The sequence below is a fragment of the Cottoperca gobio genome, chromosome 21, assembly GCF_900634415.1.
Source record: "Cottoperca gobio chromosome 21, fCotGob3.1, whole genome shotgun sequence".
Classification (NCBI taxonomy): Eukaryota; Metazoa; Chordata; class Actinopteri; order Perciformes; family Bovichtidae; genus Cottoperca; species Cottoperca gobio.
Genome location: NC_041375.1, coordinates 9,961,079 through 9,980,983, shown reverse-complemented (window position 1 = coordinate 9,980,983; position 19,905 = coordinate 9,961,079). Strand labels below are relative to the sequence as shown.

General features: G+C 39.7%; 1 protein-coding gene across 2 annotated transcripts in view; it reads left to right on the top strand.

The window, feature by feature from the left end:
- thsd7ba (thrombospondin, type I, domain containing 7Ba) overlaps positions 1–19,905 on the top strand; it is a 156,590-nt gene that overhangs the window by 62,442 nt on the left and 74,243 nt on the right. For both annotated transcript variants that reach the window (XM_029459384.1, XM_029459383.1), the window contains exons 4-7: positions 7,676–8,528; positions 10,098–10,346; positions 11,236–11,405; positions 15,416–15,574. In XM_029459384.1, the coding sequence (XP_029315244.1) occupies positions 7,676–8,528; positions 10,098–10,346; positions 11,236–11,405; positions 15,416–15,574 (1,431 nt within the window). The remainder of the gene's footprint in view (positions 1–7,675; positions 8,529–10,097; positions 10,347–11,235; positions 11,406–15,415; positions 15,575–19,905) is intronic.

Below are 19,905 nucleotides of genomic sequence, written 5' to 3'. Positions count from 1 at the left end.
GTTTTAGTGCAAAGTCAGCTTTTCTTGGCACATAACAAGTACTAAATTGGCTTAAAAAGTAACCTGGAACTTCCTTTGAGCAAAAAAATCAACTCTGTGTTTCCAACCGAGCTGGCACTTATGCTTTCATGCTTTTGTAGATTTGCTGTATGGAGGGGCTGCTACTGGAACACAATAATCAATCAATATTGTAATGTTTGAAAGGGAAGAAATTCTCCGCTGTGGTTGATTTGTGGATGCTTTGTAATATCAGTATCAGTGCTTTTGTGCATAGTGACTGTCAGTGTGACACAGGAACCATCATATATACCATGTCATTATTCAAATTGCATATAAAGATGGATCAAAATGACAGTTTTTATTGGCATAATCATGCAGCCAATCACAGTATGTGTCTTTCGTTTTAGCCAGAGCTGAAGAGGAATCCCCAGAAAACAGAATGCGAAACTATCAGAAGAAAAGGCATTACCTCCTCATTTCTCCACATTACTATGTTATCTGACTGCTGTGCAATTTCAATACAGTCCTTACCTCATACAGTGATAACTCTCTGAAGGAATCATGCTAATACTTACTAAAGGTGATTGATTATTCACTTACAAGTCGTCATGCTGGTATTAAAATGATCCTCCTCATGATTTACCGCATTATGGATTTGAGATAAATCAGAGCAGAGGAGCTTGTAAGTCCTGCATTATTCTTTTATAGAGTGTGAGACTCGCTCCCTGAAATCAGCTTGCAGACCCTGGATCAGTCTGTATGTTTATTTCGCCATTTATCGCACATTATGTCCCCAATATCATTAATACAAATGTTTTGTAAGGAAACAAGTCTCATTTCTGCACTTTGGCATTTTAGAATGGCAGTTTTTGTGTGGAGAGGGGGTTGCATTACGGTGTTTTTTTGGTTAGTTACTGAGTGGCCCAAATTGGGATTACATCACTCAATAGGTACAACATGTGTTGGCGTCGTCTTGTTTATACTGCTGGCCATTCAGTTAGCGATTAGGCATTCAAGTAGGTCTGGCTACTACTGGTGCTGTAGGGCTGCATGTGAAATTATAACACAAGTCCTTTGGGGCCATGTGTATGGTATTGCAGCCCCAAGGTCCCTATTTCATTAATGTGGGATATTAAATCTGAATTTGATTCTTTTCCTCGGGATAATGCTAGCTGCAATAAGTATCTCATTGACAAGCCAAAACACAAATACTATAATGCATTCACTTATTGAGCATTTATGGAAATATATGATTTATATTCAAGCAGGAAGGTCAAACTTCTCACAGTAGCTACACATTCTTTGTTCATAACTTTATATTTAGCCGCAGGTGATTAGTGTTTTTTGTCATTTAATTTGCCCGTGAATTGTCCCCTGGCAAAGATTTTCAACTTCTTTCCTCACATTTCACAAATTTCCTTGTAACCTGCTCCATAAACATTTGGTTCAAATGAGCTGATTCAGGCTTTCTGGAGATGGATTGACTGCCTGTTGATAATCTGATGAATTTCTGCATACATGCATGTTGTAATTGAGGATGCACCTCGTTGCTCATAAATTACAACTGATGGAAGTGTGGCATGGGTGACGGCTCTGTGCACAAAGGAAAATGCACAGAAAAGATTTAGCATAGGGAGAAAAACACTATATGCTCTCTGTATATGTCACTGGAGTAAATGAGTAAACAAATCTCACATTGAGTAACATGTAATTAAAGTCTCTTCTGTGGTAATTGATGTGATTCTTATACAAGCTAGATAAAGTGCTTGTGACAGTGCAGTAGATAGAGGCACAGATCAATGTGATCAATACATGCTAAGAAGAGCTTTGAGTGTCTTTTGTGCCACATTAAAGCCGGATGCATGGCTTACAGAAGCATCTTTGGGCGTGTAAAATCCAGCTGTTCTGGTGTTAAAGTTTCAAGCAGCACGAGTAAACATTGAACGTTAACAGCCCCAAAATAGCAGCATGAAGTTGGAAAGTTCAGCGCCAAGAAATCCTTCAAGACTTTACTGAATTGACTCAGTGATGCTTTTACCAAATGTAATTAAGGAGACCAGAGAGGCAACAGATTTAACGGTGGTGAGTGCGGTTTTCTCTTGATGGAGCGCTGCTGTTTAAGTGAAGGTTTACTGCCCTGCTGTTTGCTTCTGCTTTGTCTCCGTCTGTCTGGTTTCGGGGCACAATGGAGAATGCTTTTGTTTTGTTACTTCTTATTGTCGTATAGCTTTGCTATCATTTGTCCAACTTAACCCTGCTGAAAAAGAGAAGACGTGTTCTGTCACGCTACACAGGCTAACTTTAATTCCTGTCTTCTCCTGTATTGTGAAGAAGTCTGCTCAGCCACTTTTTTTTCTTACATCCAGACGTAAATGGAATTGTAAATATAGTAGGGGGCCCCGGGGGTACCAGAGCCTCGGGGGGGGGGGGGGGGGGGGGTGTGTAAGCAAGGCGTCTAAGTGCGTCAGGAATGAAGGAGCTGTGGATGACTGGTTCCTCCTGAGGGGCTGACAGATGCTGATGCTGACAGATCGAGAGAGTGATTATTCAGAGCTTATGAGATGAACTAGCGCTTGTGTAGCTGGCTCCCCTGGCAGCAGAATCGCTCCCAATCACACCTCCATAAATCAGGGACACATATCCTGGCACAGCATGAAAACAGCAACATTGAGCAAAGGTGGTCATGCTGATGAAAGGGTGGTTATCATGAAGAGTGCCATCATTGACCACAAGAGCTGTACACTCAGCTTGGTGTTGACACTGAAGGTCTTTAGGCTCAGCTGTGTATTGATGCTCATATCTTATATTTGTGCAGGGCTTTCATGTCTACTTGAGGGTTCAACCCATATAAGATTATTTAGGTCTTGTCAGCTTTGACTGAATTGAGAATGTCTCTTTAAGTGTGGAGCAGGATTTTTTTAAATGAAATTCTACTGATATCCACTGATATCCAAGGTGTCTAATTAAAATGTTTTCATACACGTAGATGTTTTGACGGTTGTGAGTGATCTTGCGTAGCCTCTCTTCTGACAGAAACAACCTGTCTCTCCTGTTCAAAGCGCTTCAAGTGTCTTTGAGGTTGTAAACAAATAGCCTGACAGTTTATATCATCTCAAGCCCTAACTCAAACTATCAATTCAAACTAAAGCAAAATCATGTTAGCTCAGTTTAATACAACATTCTGCAACATAAATATGTATTAAAAACCATGAAATAATAACATGAAAATATGCAGGGTAGCCAACGGCAAACATTGTAGTGGAATGAGAATTTGGCCAATTTCGCTGTTTGGGGTTCAAATTTATTGGTGTAGTTCCACTTCAATGGATGAACATGAAACATGTTAAATGGGCTGTTGCAATAAAACTGTTTCATCCCCAAGTTTTGCTGTTCCAGTGTAGTCATGCACATATGTTCCTATTTTCAGCAAATCTTTTTTGGCCTCATTTTATAAGCAGTTCATTTTCCAGGTAGCCTTTATAGAATAGCCACAAATGGCCTCTTAATGTGATCTCTTAAATGTGCAATGTGGAAGATATGCCATAATTTTTCTTTAAAACATTCAAACAATGAAGTAACATTGTAAACATAATAGGAAGAGGTCACAGAGTTGACTTGTATGTATTGTGTTGCTGAGAGATCTACTGAAATGAGCATGCTGAGCAACCAGCCCGGCCGTTCCTGTCTTGTAATGCGACTTGTTCCTTGAGAGGCGATAGTGAGTCACTGTCGCGTCCAGTTTGCCCTCAATCCAAATGACAAAGAAGTAGAGCTGCACAGAGCACTTGTCAGTAATACATCCGTGGTTAGTGTGTGTTTTGATAGTTTGTTCATTGAATTAAATTCAAAGTGGCAGTAAAGGGGAAAACTCTCCTGTCTGCCACCCTGGAAAGCCATGAATGTGTCTCGCACAGACAAAGATGGACATGTACTCTTCACTGATGCATGCATGTCTTACCTAGTAACACAATTTGGTCAATGGACATTAAATATCTATGTACATTAAAGTAATAATGATTCAGATTTCTTATCCTTTGAACTGTGTAAAACAAAAAGTTCATATGAACATAATGACTTTAGTTACACTGTAAGCCCCCATTAACATTGCAAAGCCAGGATGAATAAACTCAATGATTTGCTTCGCTGAACTATGAAACAATTCAGCAGTTTGAAATATTGCTCCCTTAAGCAAAAAGCAACAGCTTCGATGCGGTGTTGTCGTGGGAACAAAGCGTTAACAACAGATTTCACTGGCACGAAAAGAAAGAAAACACTTTGAGCGAGTTGTCATTCAAAAGCAATTTAGGAAGCAGTAGGATCTCATTATTACATCAATTTAATTCCAATTAGAGGAAATTAATCAAATTATCCCGTTCATAGCATGTGGCAGAAATAACTGGATGAGGAGTGAACCTGACTGACGTAGATAATCACATCAGCAAACTCTTTTCATTTATTCATTTTTCTGATTCATGTCTCCTTTTAAAAATGAGCATGATGAGGTCAACAACTAAATTAATAGGGCACATCTTTTTTATTGGATTTTCTGAAACACAAATAATTAAGCTTTCTTTCTGAAATTGCTTTTTAATGACCCTTTCTTATATCCTTAATCTACACATTGTCCAGATATTAACATCACGTGGATCACTGTGTCATGGAATGTGCTCCGGTTAAGATTTGAGAACATATTACTATCAAGAAGGTAGAGCTTGATTCAAGCCTTCAAGAAATGAGCATTAATATTCAACTGTTGCTTCTGGGCACAATCAATGACTGAAATCCACTTCCTAAATTACGACAACCAGAGAGAGGCAGGCGGTTGCCTACACAAGACTGACAACTAGTTTCATGAGACTGAACATCAGTTTATGTTGCAAGTTTTACAGGAGAAGGAAGTGAACTGAGCAGTGTGTGTTGGAGCTGTCTGATGGCTATAAAATGTAGTCAACATTGTAGACAATCTTCCTATATTCATTATTATCTGCACTCCCTTATGAATAAATAATACAGTCAGCTTTCTTTTCTTTTCAGAAGGGTGAATGTTGTATCCAAAATGTAGATTTTTTGGAGTATCGTATCTGTTACGACCCCGGCTCGGCGAGGGAAAAGGGAGTAACATACACCAGATGTTGATGGCAAAATAAGATATATTTATTAAATATGGTGGACAATTTGACAAACAATTTCTTTTAACGACACCACAAAGAACACAAGGAGGGCTCTTAACATAAGAGCAAATAAGGCATCAAAGCCAAACTAACAAAACAAACTCGGGGTGAAAACTTGATAACAGAAGAACACATAAAACAGCGCCGGGGCACCCTAAAGTCTAACAGAAAACGCTGCAAACTTCTAATCAATTAACGCCAAAGATAAACCTAGTTCCAACACCTAGGATACAGTACACAGAACTTCTACCAACAATATACGATACACAGAATCTAGTATCCACACAAGTACGAGGCATCTGGCTGACAACACCAGCAGCCCCGACTGTCGAGCTGGCTTGGCATTTGTAGTCACCGGTCTCTCCCGTGCGCCTCGGATTGGAGAGCCGGAACAGGTGCACACCAATCACAGCCGGTCTTCATCAAGGAGGGAGGAGGTGTCGCCGCAGCCAATCAAGCGGGCAGGCGGTCACACATCCAAATCTGCATACCTAAATAGGGACACAACTGTGCATGCATCCACAAAGTAATCCCCCGCAGATAAATAAGGCCGTGGCCGTAACACTCCCCCCCCTTAAAACACAACCTATCAATTCCTAATGAAACATACCACATACATCACTTCAAAGGTTACCTACAACCTGGACAAAGCATCTGCCAACACATTCTCTGAGTCCTGTTAATATCGAATTTCCAAATTGTAGTCCTGCACCATCAGCGCCCACCGCATGAGTCGTTGATTGTGGTTGTTCATGCAAAAAAAAAAAAAAAGAACAACAACCTGCCCAGAGTATGTCACCGCCGAAAGGCATCGGGTTAGTTAAAGCGTGTACAGATCGTGATAGTGGTGAAAGTTTTGATGAATGCTTCAAGCCGTTCATATTCACATACCATCTGTAGACTTGCTTTGGTTGTTTGTAGTTCCCTTTTTCTTTTTTATACAGAAATAGAGGATGTGGTCAGCCTTGAATCCATATATAACATTTTAAGTTACAATTTCAGGCTGACGCAAGTTTTCACAGTGAGAGGATTTAGGAATTGTGTTCCCTCTCTGACCACAGAGTATTTCTACCTTCCGCTATTTGTCAGAGGTGGAAAATCACTGCGCCTTTGTCACACACACTTTGATCTTAGCAGGTAGTGACTGCCAAGTGCGGTTCGGTTTCACGCTGCAGAAATAAACCATAACATCAGTCTGATGCGAAGGTGAATAACTGAAAATGAAGTTGCCACTCTCTTTCATAGCTTCACTGTGTGTGAAATGTATAACTAAACATTTTCCTGAGGAGTGAAACCAGGATTTTGCACCTTTTGTGGGCAAAGCTTAACGTAGCTGCTTCCTATGCTTCGGATGTCAACATGACTGATCATAATGTTCACATAACATGTGTCCACACTATCTCTGTCTGTTGTATCACATGTAACCAGAGCAGAGATTAGAGTTAGATTTCAGAATACTTTTAATTTATGTATTTGTAAAGCAGCTGTTTAGACAAAGGGATCCGCCTTCTTACCCAGTTTTCACTTTTCTCTTTGCAAAGAGAACTAATCAGGTATATCGACTGAATGAAACGTCAACATTTCTGAGATATGAAATGTAATTCAGCATGTTTGCCGGTTGACTTTTTCGAACTGTGATGTTGTTAGACTGTCCTAAATCTATCACCATACAAAAATAAAAGTGTGTTTCTCTTTGTGCTTTGTACACTGATAATTACTCAACTGATGCATTATAAGTGTCTTCTCTTCTGCAGACAGATAATTATTGTACAGCTGGAATTTCTTTTAAGACATTGTCCTGACGGTATTTTTAAATTAAAGCAATGGTAATTGCATATTAAGATAATTCAAATCCTCGGTGGGCTCAGCAAACTGTGATACATGTCTTTGGCTGGTTTGGGTTATTTCAAATGAATAGTCTTTGTTCCAACGATCTATAAAAAGAAACCTCCATGCACCGTGCCTCATCTTTGTAAACAAGTTGCTTTCACTGTTGAAGAGGTAGCTGTATTGAGATGAAATTATTAAAAATAATATTTTAAAAAAGGTAGCGCTTTTAAGCCAAATTTAAAGAGTTTAAACCTTTTCCCACCCCAGCAAAGTAACATATATATGTTTTATATCTGAATATATATATATATCTTACAATAATACCTGACCGAACAGAAACTTTGGTTGCACAGCTTGTCATGTCTTACAGTACGTGGCCTAAGATACTGATCTGTTTGGGATCAAGAATCTAAGTGACTCTAGTCCTTTGTGACCGAGAATCTAACCTCGCATTTGTTATATTGATGTTTGCCCATAGTTTGACTACTTTCTTTTTTACTTTTGTTCCTTTCTCCGTCAGTTCATGAATAAAGCAATCACGGAGGTTAAGTGAATGGCCTTGAATTGTGCTTGATTGCAAACTGCCAGATTGCTGCAATTTAAATCATAATTTATTTCTACAACTCCAGGTCTTAATGAAAATTCCCTCTCCATGTGTCTTTTCTTGGTTGCAGGCCAGTGGGGTCAGTGTATCGGAGAGGAGTGTGGTTCTGGCGGGGTTCAGACAAGGACAATATGGTGTGTCCACATGGAGGGCTGGACTACCCACCATTCCCACTGCCAACACATGGACAAGCCAGAAAGCCAGCGGCACTGCTTTAAGGTCTGCGACTGGCACCAGAACCTCTTTGAGTGGGAGGTGTCAGACTGGGGGGGCTGTGTTCTTGTCCCTTTCTTTTCCAACGAGCTCAAGCTGAGAACGGCTGAGTGCATTACAGCACAGCACGGCATCCAGAGGCGCAAAGTCCACTGTGTGCGCACTTCAAACCGCACCACAGTCACCTTGAGAATATGTGAGTTCTTTTCCCAGAAACCACCTGTGGAGCAGGCATGCCTCATCCCCTGCCCCCAGAACTGTGTAGTTTCAGACTTCACCTCCTGGTCTAGTTGCAGCAAAACATGCGACGCTGGCCTACAGCATCGGACTCGACATGTACTGGCCATGTCAATGTACGGAGGTGCAAGCTGCCCCAACTTGACTGAGACCAGGACTTGTTCTAGTCTTGTTGACTGCCCTGCTGGGGAGGGCGAGTTCCAGTACAGCCTTAAAGTAGGGGTCTGGAGTGAGTGCCGACTGCCCCAGCACAAGGATGCCCTGTTAAGTGGTAGGACCACAGTGGACTTCAGCACCAGTTACAATGAGAACAACACAGTCACATTGCACACGCAGGCTTTGCACCACCACTCCCATCACCACCACCACCACCACCACGTGCACAAGTACCCCATGTCCTGGGAACTGGAGGTGGGATACCAGACACGACAGGTCCGCTGCACGCGGAGTGACGGCAAGAATGCTATGCTGAGGTAAGCCAATCATAAGTGCTCCAAGGTGCTGCACCTTTCATACAGCAAGAATGAAAAAACTGAATAATAGGGCATTTCTTAAAGTCCAAGAATTTAATAAAAGCAAGGTTACTGTGTGGAAATAACTGTTTTAGTTGGTGTATTTAGTGAAACTAAATGTTTTTTATTGATGGTGGTTATTTATTCAATTATAACTGTATTATGTGAGAGCTGGCGTTTCAGCAGCATATTAGCGTGGTGTCGAGTCACTATTGTGGTAAATGTCAAGTGCTGCTCCCCTCCTGTCCCTGCTGTTAAGCTAACTCTGGTATTTGGATTGGATAAGAATGGATTTTACTGCACAAAGCAAACACACACACACACACACAAACACACACACACAAACACACACACACACACACACACACACACACACACACACACACACACACACACACACACACACACACACCCACATATTCATACCTACACATGCAGAAATAAACACAATCCATCTTGTACATTCTTTTCAAGGAGAGAAAGTCATCGCATGTAATTCATATTGACTACACACTACACAATCTACTTAGTGTAAAGTGACACTATTAGATGACTGTTGAAATCAATTGCTGACTGCCATTCATGGACGTCATGGTATCAGAAACCACCTATCAATAATATTCTGTTGGAATAATGCATTTTTATTGTTTGACATTGCTTTTATATTTGGGACTTGGCAATGCATTGCATTTGTGCACAGCTTAATAAAAGCTAGTCCGTAGCAGCTTTAGGGATTTTAACTCTCATCTATTGAATTAAGCATCATAGTAGTTTTGACGTTAAGAATTTTCTTTGTCCCATGCCGTTTAGATGAAAGGGCTTAAAATTGGGTATCTTTTTATGTCTTTGATATTTGCCCGCTATTATCCCCGACAAGTCAGGTTCACAGGCTTTATGACTTGATTGTGAAGGGACCATTTACAGTTCAGTGCCTGATTAGCATGGTATTTGTTAAGAAGTGGGATTGGGGATTTTGAATATGCATTTCCCACCTGAGTTCTGCCTCATTCTGCTTTTCTAATTACAGCCTAATTAGAAAGTAAAATTCTTAAATGAGCATCGTACTCACATCCTAATAACCTACCTAATTAAATTGTCCAAATTAAACAATGGAATTGTAATTACATGACTAATGCTCGTGTTTCATATTCTTTACTGAGTGTATCAGCTCTTTGTACTATATTCTTGTAAAGGTTGACGGTATGTCTGAGACTTGAGTTATTATGATATATAATAGCTTTGAATATTGTCACTTAGAAGTAGGAGCTGCAAACGTCGTTTGTTCATCAGAAAATCAAGATATTCATTAGTAAAGTCTTCAAGATGCTATTTCCTACATTATTACTCCATATAATCTGTCCACCAATCTATTTGAATCCCAACCTAACATGTCATGCTTCGGTCTCTCCCACTCTCTACAAAGCAACTTTGAAGGTGTTAATTAGTTGTTATTTTATAAAATAAAGTTTGTTTGATATTTCTCAGTTGTGATATTTTCTTCTTAACGTCTTTACCTTTCTCAATCTGCAGTCTCTGTACCAGGGACAACTCCCCTCTGACCTTCCAGGCGTGTGTGATGTCCAAAGACTGTCAGACATCTGATTGGTCAACATGGAGTCCCTGCTCTAAGACCTGCCGGTCCACCGATCTGTCTCCTGGTTACCGCCTCCGGTCACGGATCATGACGCAGATCACAGTCGGAGGGGGAAAACGTTGTCCTGCCCTTGAGGAAAAGGAAGCTTGCAACATTATAGGAGAATTACTTTCAAACTGCCCGAGGTACTTCTAAACATTGCTGGTATATTGTCAAATGTTCAGCTCACTATCCCCAGAAACAAAGGCTTTGTTCAGGGGTAATCTCCTGTTGCATTAAATGTCTAACTCAAAAACCAAATAATGTTTTTTAATTTTGCTTCTCCGAGCTTTTTCACCTGAATGATTATGAGAGAAAGCCCAGAAGCTGCAAATATTCATGATTTCTTTATTGATTTACTTTGTGCATATTGTTTTAGGAAAACCTCAATTACCTTGTGACTCCTACAATAACCTAATGTACTGTTGGGAGTTCCTGACCCCATGGACGTGACAGGACATTGTTTTAGGAGCGTTTGAGTTAAGATAGGCTTTGGCTAACATTACTTGCAGTAAACAAAGTAATCAATGGAGAATTCTTTTCCCTGCTGGTAGATTTTGTTTTATTTGCTAAATCTACATGGAGTGCCTGAGAGCGGAGGATTTACATGATTAGGGAAAACTCATTACGGAAATTAAGCATTTGATAGATTACTACAGGCTGTTGTTCTGATAAACTCCTCCAATATTATTGCTTTCTGCACCACTGCATTTTTCATAGTTGAAACCAAACGTTTGTTTAGAAGTTTTGAAAGCAAAATAATCATGCAGAGACTGCTCTCGCTTATTTGTCTTTTGCTTTTGTGACTTTTCTCAAACAACTTCCACTACAGTGTGTATGCTGACACTGTATCCTTTTTTAAATGCAATAATGTATCACTTGTTTCTGTCACTGTATTTATAAAAGTACACAAACATGATACCCCTGTATACTTCCTAAGACACATCAAACAGTGACTCTAGCACTGAATCCATTTAACTTTTGTTTGCTTTTTTGCATTGCTAATGTGTTTGCCTGTCTGTGTACATTTGTCAGGTATGTGTGGAGGGCCACTGACTGGGGCGAATGTCGCATCCTCCCCTTACTGAGCCAGCAGGACCGGCGGCTGGCTAACATCACTATTCTGTGTGGAAGGGGGATCCAGACCAGGAAGACCTACTGTGTTCAAGTCCCTGATGACTCAGCACCACATCACAGGAAGGAGGGTAAGAAAAGACACCTTCATCACAGTTGAACCAGAGTTCCAGCAAACACATGGTGACTCAAAAGATACATAATACATCAATTCCAGCTAAACTCAGTGGTGTGTTTTCATATAAACTCTGAGCATAAATTATTAAAGTGAAAGTTAGCAGCAGAGCATAATGTGTGTTATACAGGCCAAAAAAGCATAAGCACGCTATGTTTCTGTCGCTAAAGCATGTTCAAAGTGCAAGTAGACAAGAAGAATCTTTTATTTTTTTTATTTATCTTTTATTCAGACTGTATTTTCATACAATATATTGCAGCTAAAACTTCAGGGATCCACTAATCTGCATGCAAAGTAAGACATTTTACATCTAAGGGTAAGTGATTTTTCACAACTGATATTTTGGTGCGGCAGCAGATATTATTATTATTTAAAAATGAAATCTTTACACTAATTTAATTTTGAAAGTCAGCAAACAACAAAGCATCATTCAAATAGATTGATAGCAGTTTTAATGAAGATAATCTAATTTACACTATACTGCAATACAGTAAAGCTGCACTGGATTAAATGCTGATCGCTCGGTGTGTATTTAATTATGCATTGAGATATAGTGTTAGGGAAATAAAAAAAATAGTTTCTTTACTCAAGATTCAGATGAAAGGATATTCACCCCTCTCATGTCTGTACGGTAAATATGAGAGGTTGCCAGGGGAACCAGCGGATACCCCAGGAAGTGACTGCATGTGCCAAGATATATATAAACATGCTAGCGACCTTGTGAGGCAGTAATATTTCCACCAGAATATAATTGAGCAACACAATGGAGATGAAATTGCTCCTGATGAGCACAGCAGAGTCGATGTTTGCGTGGGTGAATAATAGGCACTGTGAATGGTTTCGTCATGCACAGGTTGAAAAGTGCTATATTAAGAAACGTACAATTGATTATTAATGATACTTGTTCTTATATCCTTTTCCTAAGAATAATAATCACACCAGAATTAGGGCTTGTTGGAAGATAATTATATATATTTTACCTTTTTAATGTAAAAGTGATATTTATTTAATCAGAACCCTAATTTCCTTCTTAGATATAACAAACACATCTCAATTTGGCATCTTTGTGAAAATACCCTTCCTTATATATATATATATATATATATATATATATATATATATATATATATATATATATATGGCTAATATTACTTGTAGGCAAGACCATATGTATGTAATGTACACAAACAGGCATTATTACATCCAAAGATTAAAACTGGTATTTACTTTAGTGTTTTTAGTGTTACCTCCTTCTCCCGTTTATGTTGCAATAAATATAATTGACCTAATCCTTCTAATGTGGGGGTGGACACAATGACTGAAACACAGAGGATTGCATTATATTGTACAAGTATCTGTGTAATTGTGTCTGGCCTGGCTTGGAGGACAACATGGGTATTTTCAGATAACAAGTCAAATAGTTTTATAAGGTTTGGAAATAGGACTGACAACTTGCAGGGCAGTGATTTTTCACATTGAATCAAATGTGGCACATCAGCGGATACATTGATTTACTTTGAACGTGGAACAGAATTTGGTCATCCCTCCCCCTGTGAATTATGCTTAAGTTATTATCCATTGTGTTAGAATCCTGCAGTTTTAACACGCTGTTGTAGACAGGTGGCTTAAGATAATGATGTTAGCCTATGTAGATAATTTAAGTTAAGAAGACAGTTACTGTAGTTAGTTAGAGAGAACCACCTCTCATGTTGTGGTTTTGTCTTAAAGGCAGTGCTAACAGTCTAAGCTTGGCATGGTGGAGCTGTTAATTGTGTAGCCAGACTGCTGCTTCTTCTTTTTCAATAAATTCCCGGGGAAGCACAACTACTGAGGTAAAGCTGTACAGGTGTTTCAGTGACATTTAACCTGAGCTGTGTGGAAACTTGCAGGCTCATAGCCGGTCACACTCTATTTACAGTTTCTATATTATTTAATGCGATTCACTCTAAAAACAGGGTATTGAAGCTCAACACTTTTTGAGTAGAGACTGAAATATGTCTGTAGCACCAAGTATAAAAAACCAATGTACCAAAAATAAATTGTCAATGTCTAGTCATGTTTGTAATCTGTTTTTTGTTTTTTTTAACTACTTCCTGATTTAAATCAAAATGTATCCAGTTTCAGGCTATTTTATTTAGGACATATTATTGTACAGCTGTTTACACAGCAGATAAAATGTAAGATTTATACATGTATTTCAAGTCATAACCCCCATGTTATATCTGTCTTTGGATGTAAAATAATGAATTGGTGATTATCAATTTGTTGGTAGATTTGATTTCAATCTATTATCTTTTTTAATGTCCCGGGAGCCTCTGAACCAATCAGCTTAACTTGTCAAAGCCTTCATTATGTTGTTTTGCTCTGGATAAAAACTAAAAGGTTAACCAGGTTTTCCATGAAGTAAATTACTTTTTGATAAATACATGTCCATACGAATGCAAATACAATAGCAATAGACAGAATTACAAAGGGAACCAGTGTGACTGAGTGTTTATGAACTTCAAACGGCTTTGCTGAAAAGTGATACTCTTTTACACCATTTCAATTAGACAACATTAAACTTTTAGGCTTATAAAATCAATCAAAAGAACTAGGAGCATGCATACCAAATATTTAATTTATCTTTTTAATTAAGCCCAGTGGGTAGTTGTAATGAAGTTGAACTATGCGGTTCTCTTTTACAAATCACACTCACACCTAATAAACATAACCATTTATTTTTAATAACACATTAACTTTGCCTTATCCATATTTTCTTATAGTACCCACTTGATGAGTCCAGCGTTGCTTAATGTCATATCTGAGGTGTTTTGGCAGTGTGATGCCCCCTTAACTCACCAGAACTGTTCAGAAAAATGCCTCTGTAGATCAGAGGTGTATTTGTGAATATGTTAGCTAAAAATAGAATATCAATGAGGACAGCTCTTTGAACAGGGACAAAGATCAATACTTCCACTGTAATGTTTACCTTGATGCGACCAGCACAGCTTTAGCTAATGCAAACAGATGTGGCTATACGCCTGCAACATGTAGGGCTTCTTGCTCTGGTAAAGTGGAAAACAATTTGCTCCCATATCCACTGCAGTAATGCAATTGGCAAATACAAGAAATCGCAATTTACGGAACAAATCAGACAGATCTGTACCACGCACTTTATGAATGTGGTTAAGCAAGCATCACATTTTTACAAAGGAGATCAATTCATGTAAATTACTTTTGGTAAGAATACAAAATGCAGGGTGGACATTTAGTGATTTCTTTTTGGGCTCTCATATAAATGGAAATTTGCCACTCAATGATGTGCGGAGGTGCATCAAAATGAAATATTAGATTTGAATAAATCCCTGTGTTGTGGAAAAGCAAAAAATCCCCTCATTTTGTGTGAGAGACTAATGTCAGAGCCCATTACAGGTTGCTGAGCTTTCTGTGATCTACAAATGATACCAGCCATGCTTATCTGTGAATTGGTAATGTCGTGTCTTGCCTTAATATCTCGCTGTTGGGCTCCTGTTTACTCCCTTAGCTGGCCACTGTCCCCTATTTAATATGCTCCTGATCCAGACATGGGATGAGAAGAGCAATTTTCCTTCTGTTCTTTCTTTTTTCTTCCTTTGTATTTTTTTACTCCACAATTTGCTTTGCTGAATCTACCCTGCTTTTCACCCCGTTGCACACCATTTGAAACTGTAGCCTTCACCAATAAATACACTCCTGTCTTCACAATCAGAACTAATCTACATCCACGTTTTTCAATCTGATGACTGTAATGCTTCTTTGTATTCTTCAATCCCTTCACAGCATCTAGCACATCCTGTTTGCATTCCAATTCCACACTTATTACACGACAACAATCACACACACACACACACACACACACACACACACAAAATCCACCGCTGTCTGTGTGTCTGAGCTTGATTTAAGCCCGCTACATCCTTGCCTGTGTTCCTTGTGTTTGTTCAGTGTCCAGGCCTGTGAATGCCAGGATGTGCGCTGGTGAGGAGCCCCCCCTGGCCGTTCAGCACTGCTCCATCCCGTGCCAGCACCACTGCCTGCTTTCCCAGTGGTCACCCTGGGGAGCCTGCCTACATGACAACTGCAAAGAACCACAGGGGAAGAAAGGTATGATGGAGTTAAATTGAGGTGATGGTGAACAAGCTTTGGCTTTTGAAAGATTTGCAGAGCCCCATGTACATTTTCCAACAGTGTTATATCATTTTAGACGGTAGTCATTATGTCTTTATGTATTGAACATGTTTTCCTGTTTTCACTCGGAGAGCGCAGACCTCCGCCCAGGAATATTCTGTATTCATGTGCTCCTCCGATGATACCCATTTCCAGAGTAGGGAAGTCGCTTTTCCGACTTCAGTGTGTTCATGAGCTATAATTCGTAATGTGGAAACAGCACGGACACTTCAAAGAAGATGTGTTATAGAGCTATATTAATTTGGATCCGGTGAGCCATGAAATGTGTACCAAAATCTTCGCTGGCTTTCCAAGTTGTTGTTTTGACTTGAGGGACGTTAATACATTTTTCTGATTATTCTGACAGCACATGAATGCAGCACTAATGCCATATCTCAAAATGTTGAGAAAAGTGCCCCGTGATTCAGATCCGGTCAGCATTTTAATGGATTCTTTCTTGGCCCATGCTATACCCTACACAAGATGTTTCATAAAAACCAGGCCACTAGTTTTTCCGTAATCCTACTTACAGAAAAACAGCATCATTGTGTGGGGCCATTTCCACAGTGTAAGATAATTACAGACCACTGCTAGCACTATTTATAATCAGATAGTTCATGTGAAAATTGGACCGCATGTTAGCTGCTGTAACAAGTTGTAACAACCCTACAAAAAGTAGATCAGGGTAATACTTTAAATGCCAAATTTCTTCCTCCAAAATGCATCATCCTTTCCAACTGTCTCCATTAGCAGAATGCTGTTCTCTCAGAATCGTGTTTGACAGATGGACGGACAGAGGGATGGACACATGCCATCCAAATGATTTCACGGATAGCAAGCTAACAAGCTGAGATGATTTAAAATTGAAACTGATAATTGCACAGATTGACCAGTGGTGTAACTGTTGAGCTCTATTGTAGCCATGTAGTACATTTACAATCAGCAATTATTACTTTACATTACTTTTTCTTAAATACATTTTGCATTACACCATGTTTTTAATGTCTATTCAATAGATTGTGTCGTGCTTTGGCAAAAGTGGAACTAGAAGAAAGAGCGGTATTGTGTCTGATGGAGACTAAGAGAGAGAATGACAAGTGCAAGAGAGCAAGGTTGTCAGAGCAGGAGAGAGAGGCAGTATATGTTAGAGTTGTTTGTTGATAAGCGGCTGGCTCAGAGGAAGCGTGCTCTGGAAGACAACCGTACATGTATAAACCGCAGCAGACGAAAGACAGAGAGAGCACACCTGTAGTTCAGCTTTCAGTCCCAGATGGGTGAAAAGATTTACAGCAGATAAGATGCTTCCGTCTGTGTATTTATGTGTGTGTGTGTGTGTGTGTGTGTGTGTGTGTGTGTGTGTGTGTGTGTGTGTGTGTGTGTGTAAGATAAGATGCTGTGTGGGTGTGTGTGTGTGTGTGTGTGTGTGTGTGTGTGTGTGTGTGTGTGTGTGTGTGCTCAAGTATTCAGCGCGCTCGTGCTCTCTGAATGTTCTTGTCATTTTTCACAGGTGAATGCGTGTCATATCTGACTGCTTGAGAGAGGCTACGCATTGTGTCTGTAGTATAGTGTGTGCGTTTCAGTTAGTGGAGGAGCTGTTAGTGCTCTGCTAAAAGGGCAGCGTGACCTCCTCTCTGCCATGAGTAAATGTGCATGAAAGCCCCCTGGGAAGCGACTGAAGTGTGGATTGTTCAGGTCAGTGCCCACACTCCCTGGCCCACTGGATCTCTATGGGATGAGCCAGCGTCTCTCACAAAAAGTGTCATTAATATATTTCAAGGAGTGGAAAACACAGCATCTGCTGTTTCGCACAGGACTCTCTTGTGGCACGGCATCTTTTGATGGCATTCATAAAGATCCACAGCCCAGAGCAGATAGACTATGAAACCAATAGAAAATCACTCGCAGTGAGCTCGGTTGCCTGCGAAGCAATGAACAGTTATTGAGTAGTAGGGCATTGTTATGATCCAAGTCGTTCGCCCGTGGTCCTTGTGCTGCAGAGAATCTTTTTGCTCCTATTGAATGTACACTTAGCCTTTATGTTTCACAACATCAGAATAAACTGTGATCCGTTTATAACCGACAGGCCTGCAGGAGCCCAGTGTTCAGGTAGAACAGCCAACCAGCCAAGATGTTCATGCCGCCGCCGCTTTGCTCCCTGGAAAATTACACATTTAAATTGCCTCGCAGTAGCTTTATGTGCTTTTCACATATTTTCAGTTTATCTTGGCATATCACATTTTGCAGCTATGTGGTAAAATGAATGGAACACGGGAGGCTAGTGGATAGATTTTTAGAAATGCCTCTTCTAGAAGTCACCGAGCTGGAGGGAGGGGTATTTCTGAACAAGTGTGCTGAAAGTCACTGGATGGGCCTTGTTTCCCTGAAGTAAACCTGCTATGACCAATAAACCTTTTAATTATTAATATCCATGAGGGCATGACCGCTCTAAATTGTTTTTTGTGGTTGGGATGTGAGTAGCAGTAAATGCTCTGGGCAATGCTGCAATCGATCCACAGTCCCTTTGCTCTTAGAGAACTCGGATCAGCCTGAACTGTGGCCTCACACCAGTTTGGTAATTTGTACAGTGGGCATCATGGGGCTAGACAGTTCCACCTGTAGAAGGAAATAATGTGGCACCTTTCTGCCAAGTGTCAGAGCTGTGGTAAAATGAGCATGCCTCAAAAAAGAAAAGCTGCTGCTGCTGCTGCTGCTCATGTGTTCATATACATTGTAAGGTGCTGCAGCTTCGAAAAGGCATTTTTATCCTACCATTTTCCATCGACGAGAACATTTGTAAAGCTCAGTAGTTGGTAAAGACTGTAGATTAAAGCATTATGTGTCCACACCATTTTTATGAAAAATCCAGCTTTGAGAGAATCAATGTTTTAGAGTCTGGAATATGAATCACAATACAGGCCTATTAGGTAATTGGTGACAAATGTCGATCATGTTATTGGACAATTTGCTAATTGCATATTCAAACCATATTTAGAGTCATTTATTTTTCACTTCATGTTATATCCCCCTTTTAGATCTCACTGGTATTGTCATGCCTAGCCGCAGCATTACCAACGCCTAAGATGTATTAAGGTAAACCAAGCAGACAGTACATTGTTAAAAGCTGGCAAACAGTAATCCAATTAGTTCTATTATTTCTTCATATTTATTAAAGGCCCACACTGAGGTTTTGCACAGGTAAAGTAGAAGAGCATTGGCACAGATAAAATTGTATAAGTATGTACATATGTGTTTTAGGAACAAATAATCTGGGAAGAGGGAATATAAATGTATACAAATAGTTGCTGCACCTGATTTGTCGTTGCCAGCTGTCTCATGGACTATTCCCAGGTTCAATAAGATAAGTCAGTGCTAGCCTTTTTAGTAGTAGTTAACAAAAAAAACAATTTAGTGACAACGGTAATGAATATTGAAGCTAATTATACGATGCATACCAGTTCACTTTACAGGAGCTGTTCTGGACCATGACAACACCACAAGACCAAACTCCAGCAAAGCAACAGAATATTATTTTTCATACATTTTATTCTACTGCCTTGCTCGACTCCTGCTCGGTTGTGTGTTTCTCCTGAGTATGAATGGCTCACAGCTGGTCCATTGTAGTGTCTAAATTTTAATAAAAAAATTAAATACTTATTTGGAATGTTTGTTGGATTTTCTTTAATCTGTTTACAGCAATAATCCAGTCAAAGGACTGTGCAAGTTTCAAGAACTAGCAAAAGTCTCCCACATTGATTTTTCATTGTTCTCCCTTTTATTTCACTGATGTTTTTGTGGCACCATTAACATCAAGCTGTTTTTAACTAATATTTCCTCACACATGGTTAGACAAATTGATTGTAGCTTCCAGTAAACACTTTCATTCAAACTATTGCTTTCCAGAAATGCACAGAAAGTAACTGAGAGTTTGAGTTAGGCTGTAGACCTCACGTCATTCCTCAATCTACCTTCATTTTCCTCCCCACGTTGCTTTTCAATTTACAAAAAAGCCTTGAAATGTTCGTAATGTTTCCTTATTAGTTCAAACTGCAGATATTTGCTACTTACTGTATGTCTCAGGCTCCAATCTTTGCAATCACTGCTTTTCCTCTTCCGGCAAAAGTCAAGCACACTATTCAATCATGATTTTTGATTTACTTAACACTCTGAGAAAATTACTCTTTTGGCTCTGGCTGGAGGAGGACCAGCTGCCATGAGGAGCTCTGAACCTCCTGCCTGACTGCAGGTCAAAGGCAGAATCAAAGCCGAAT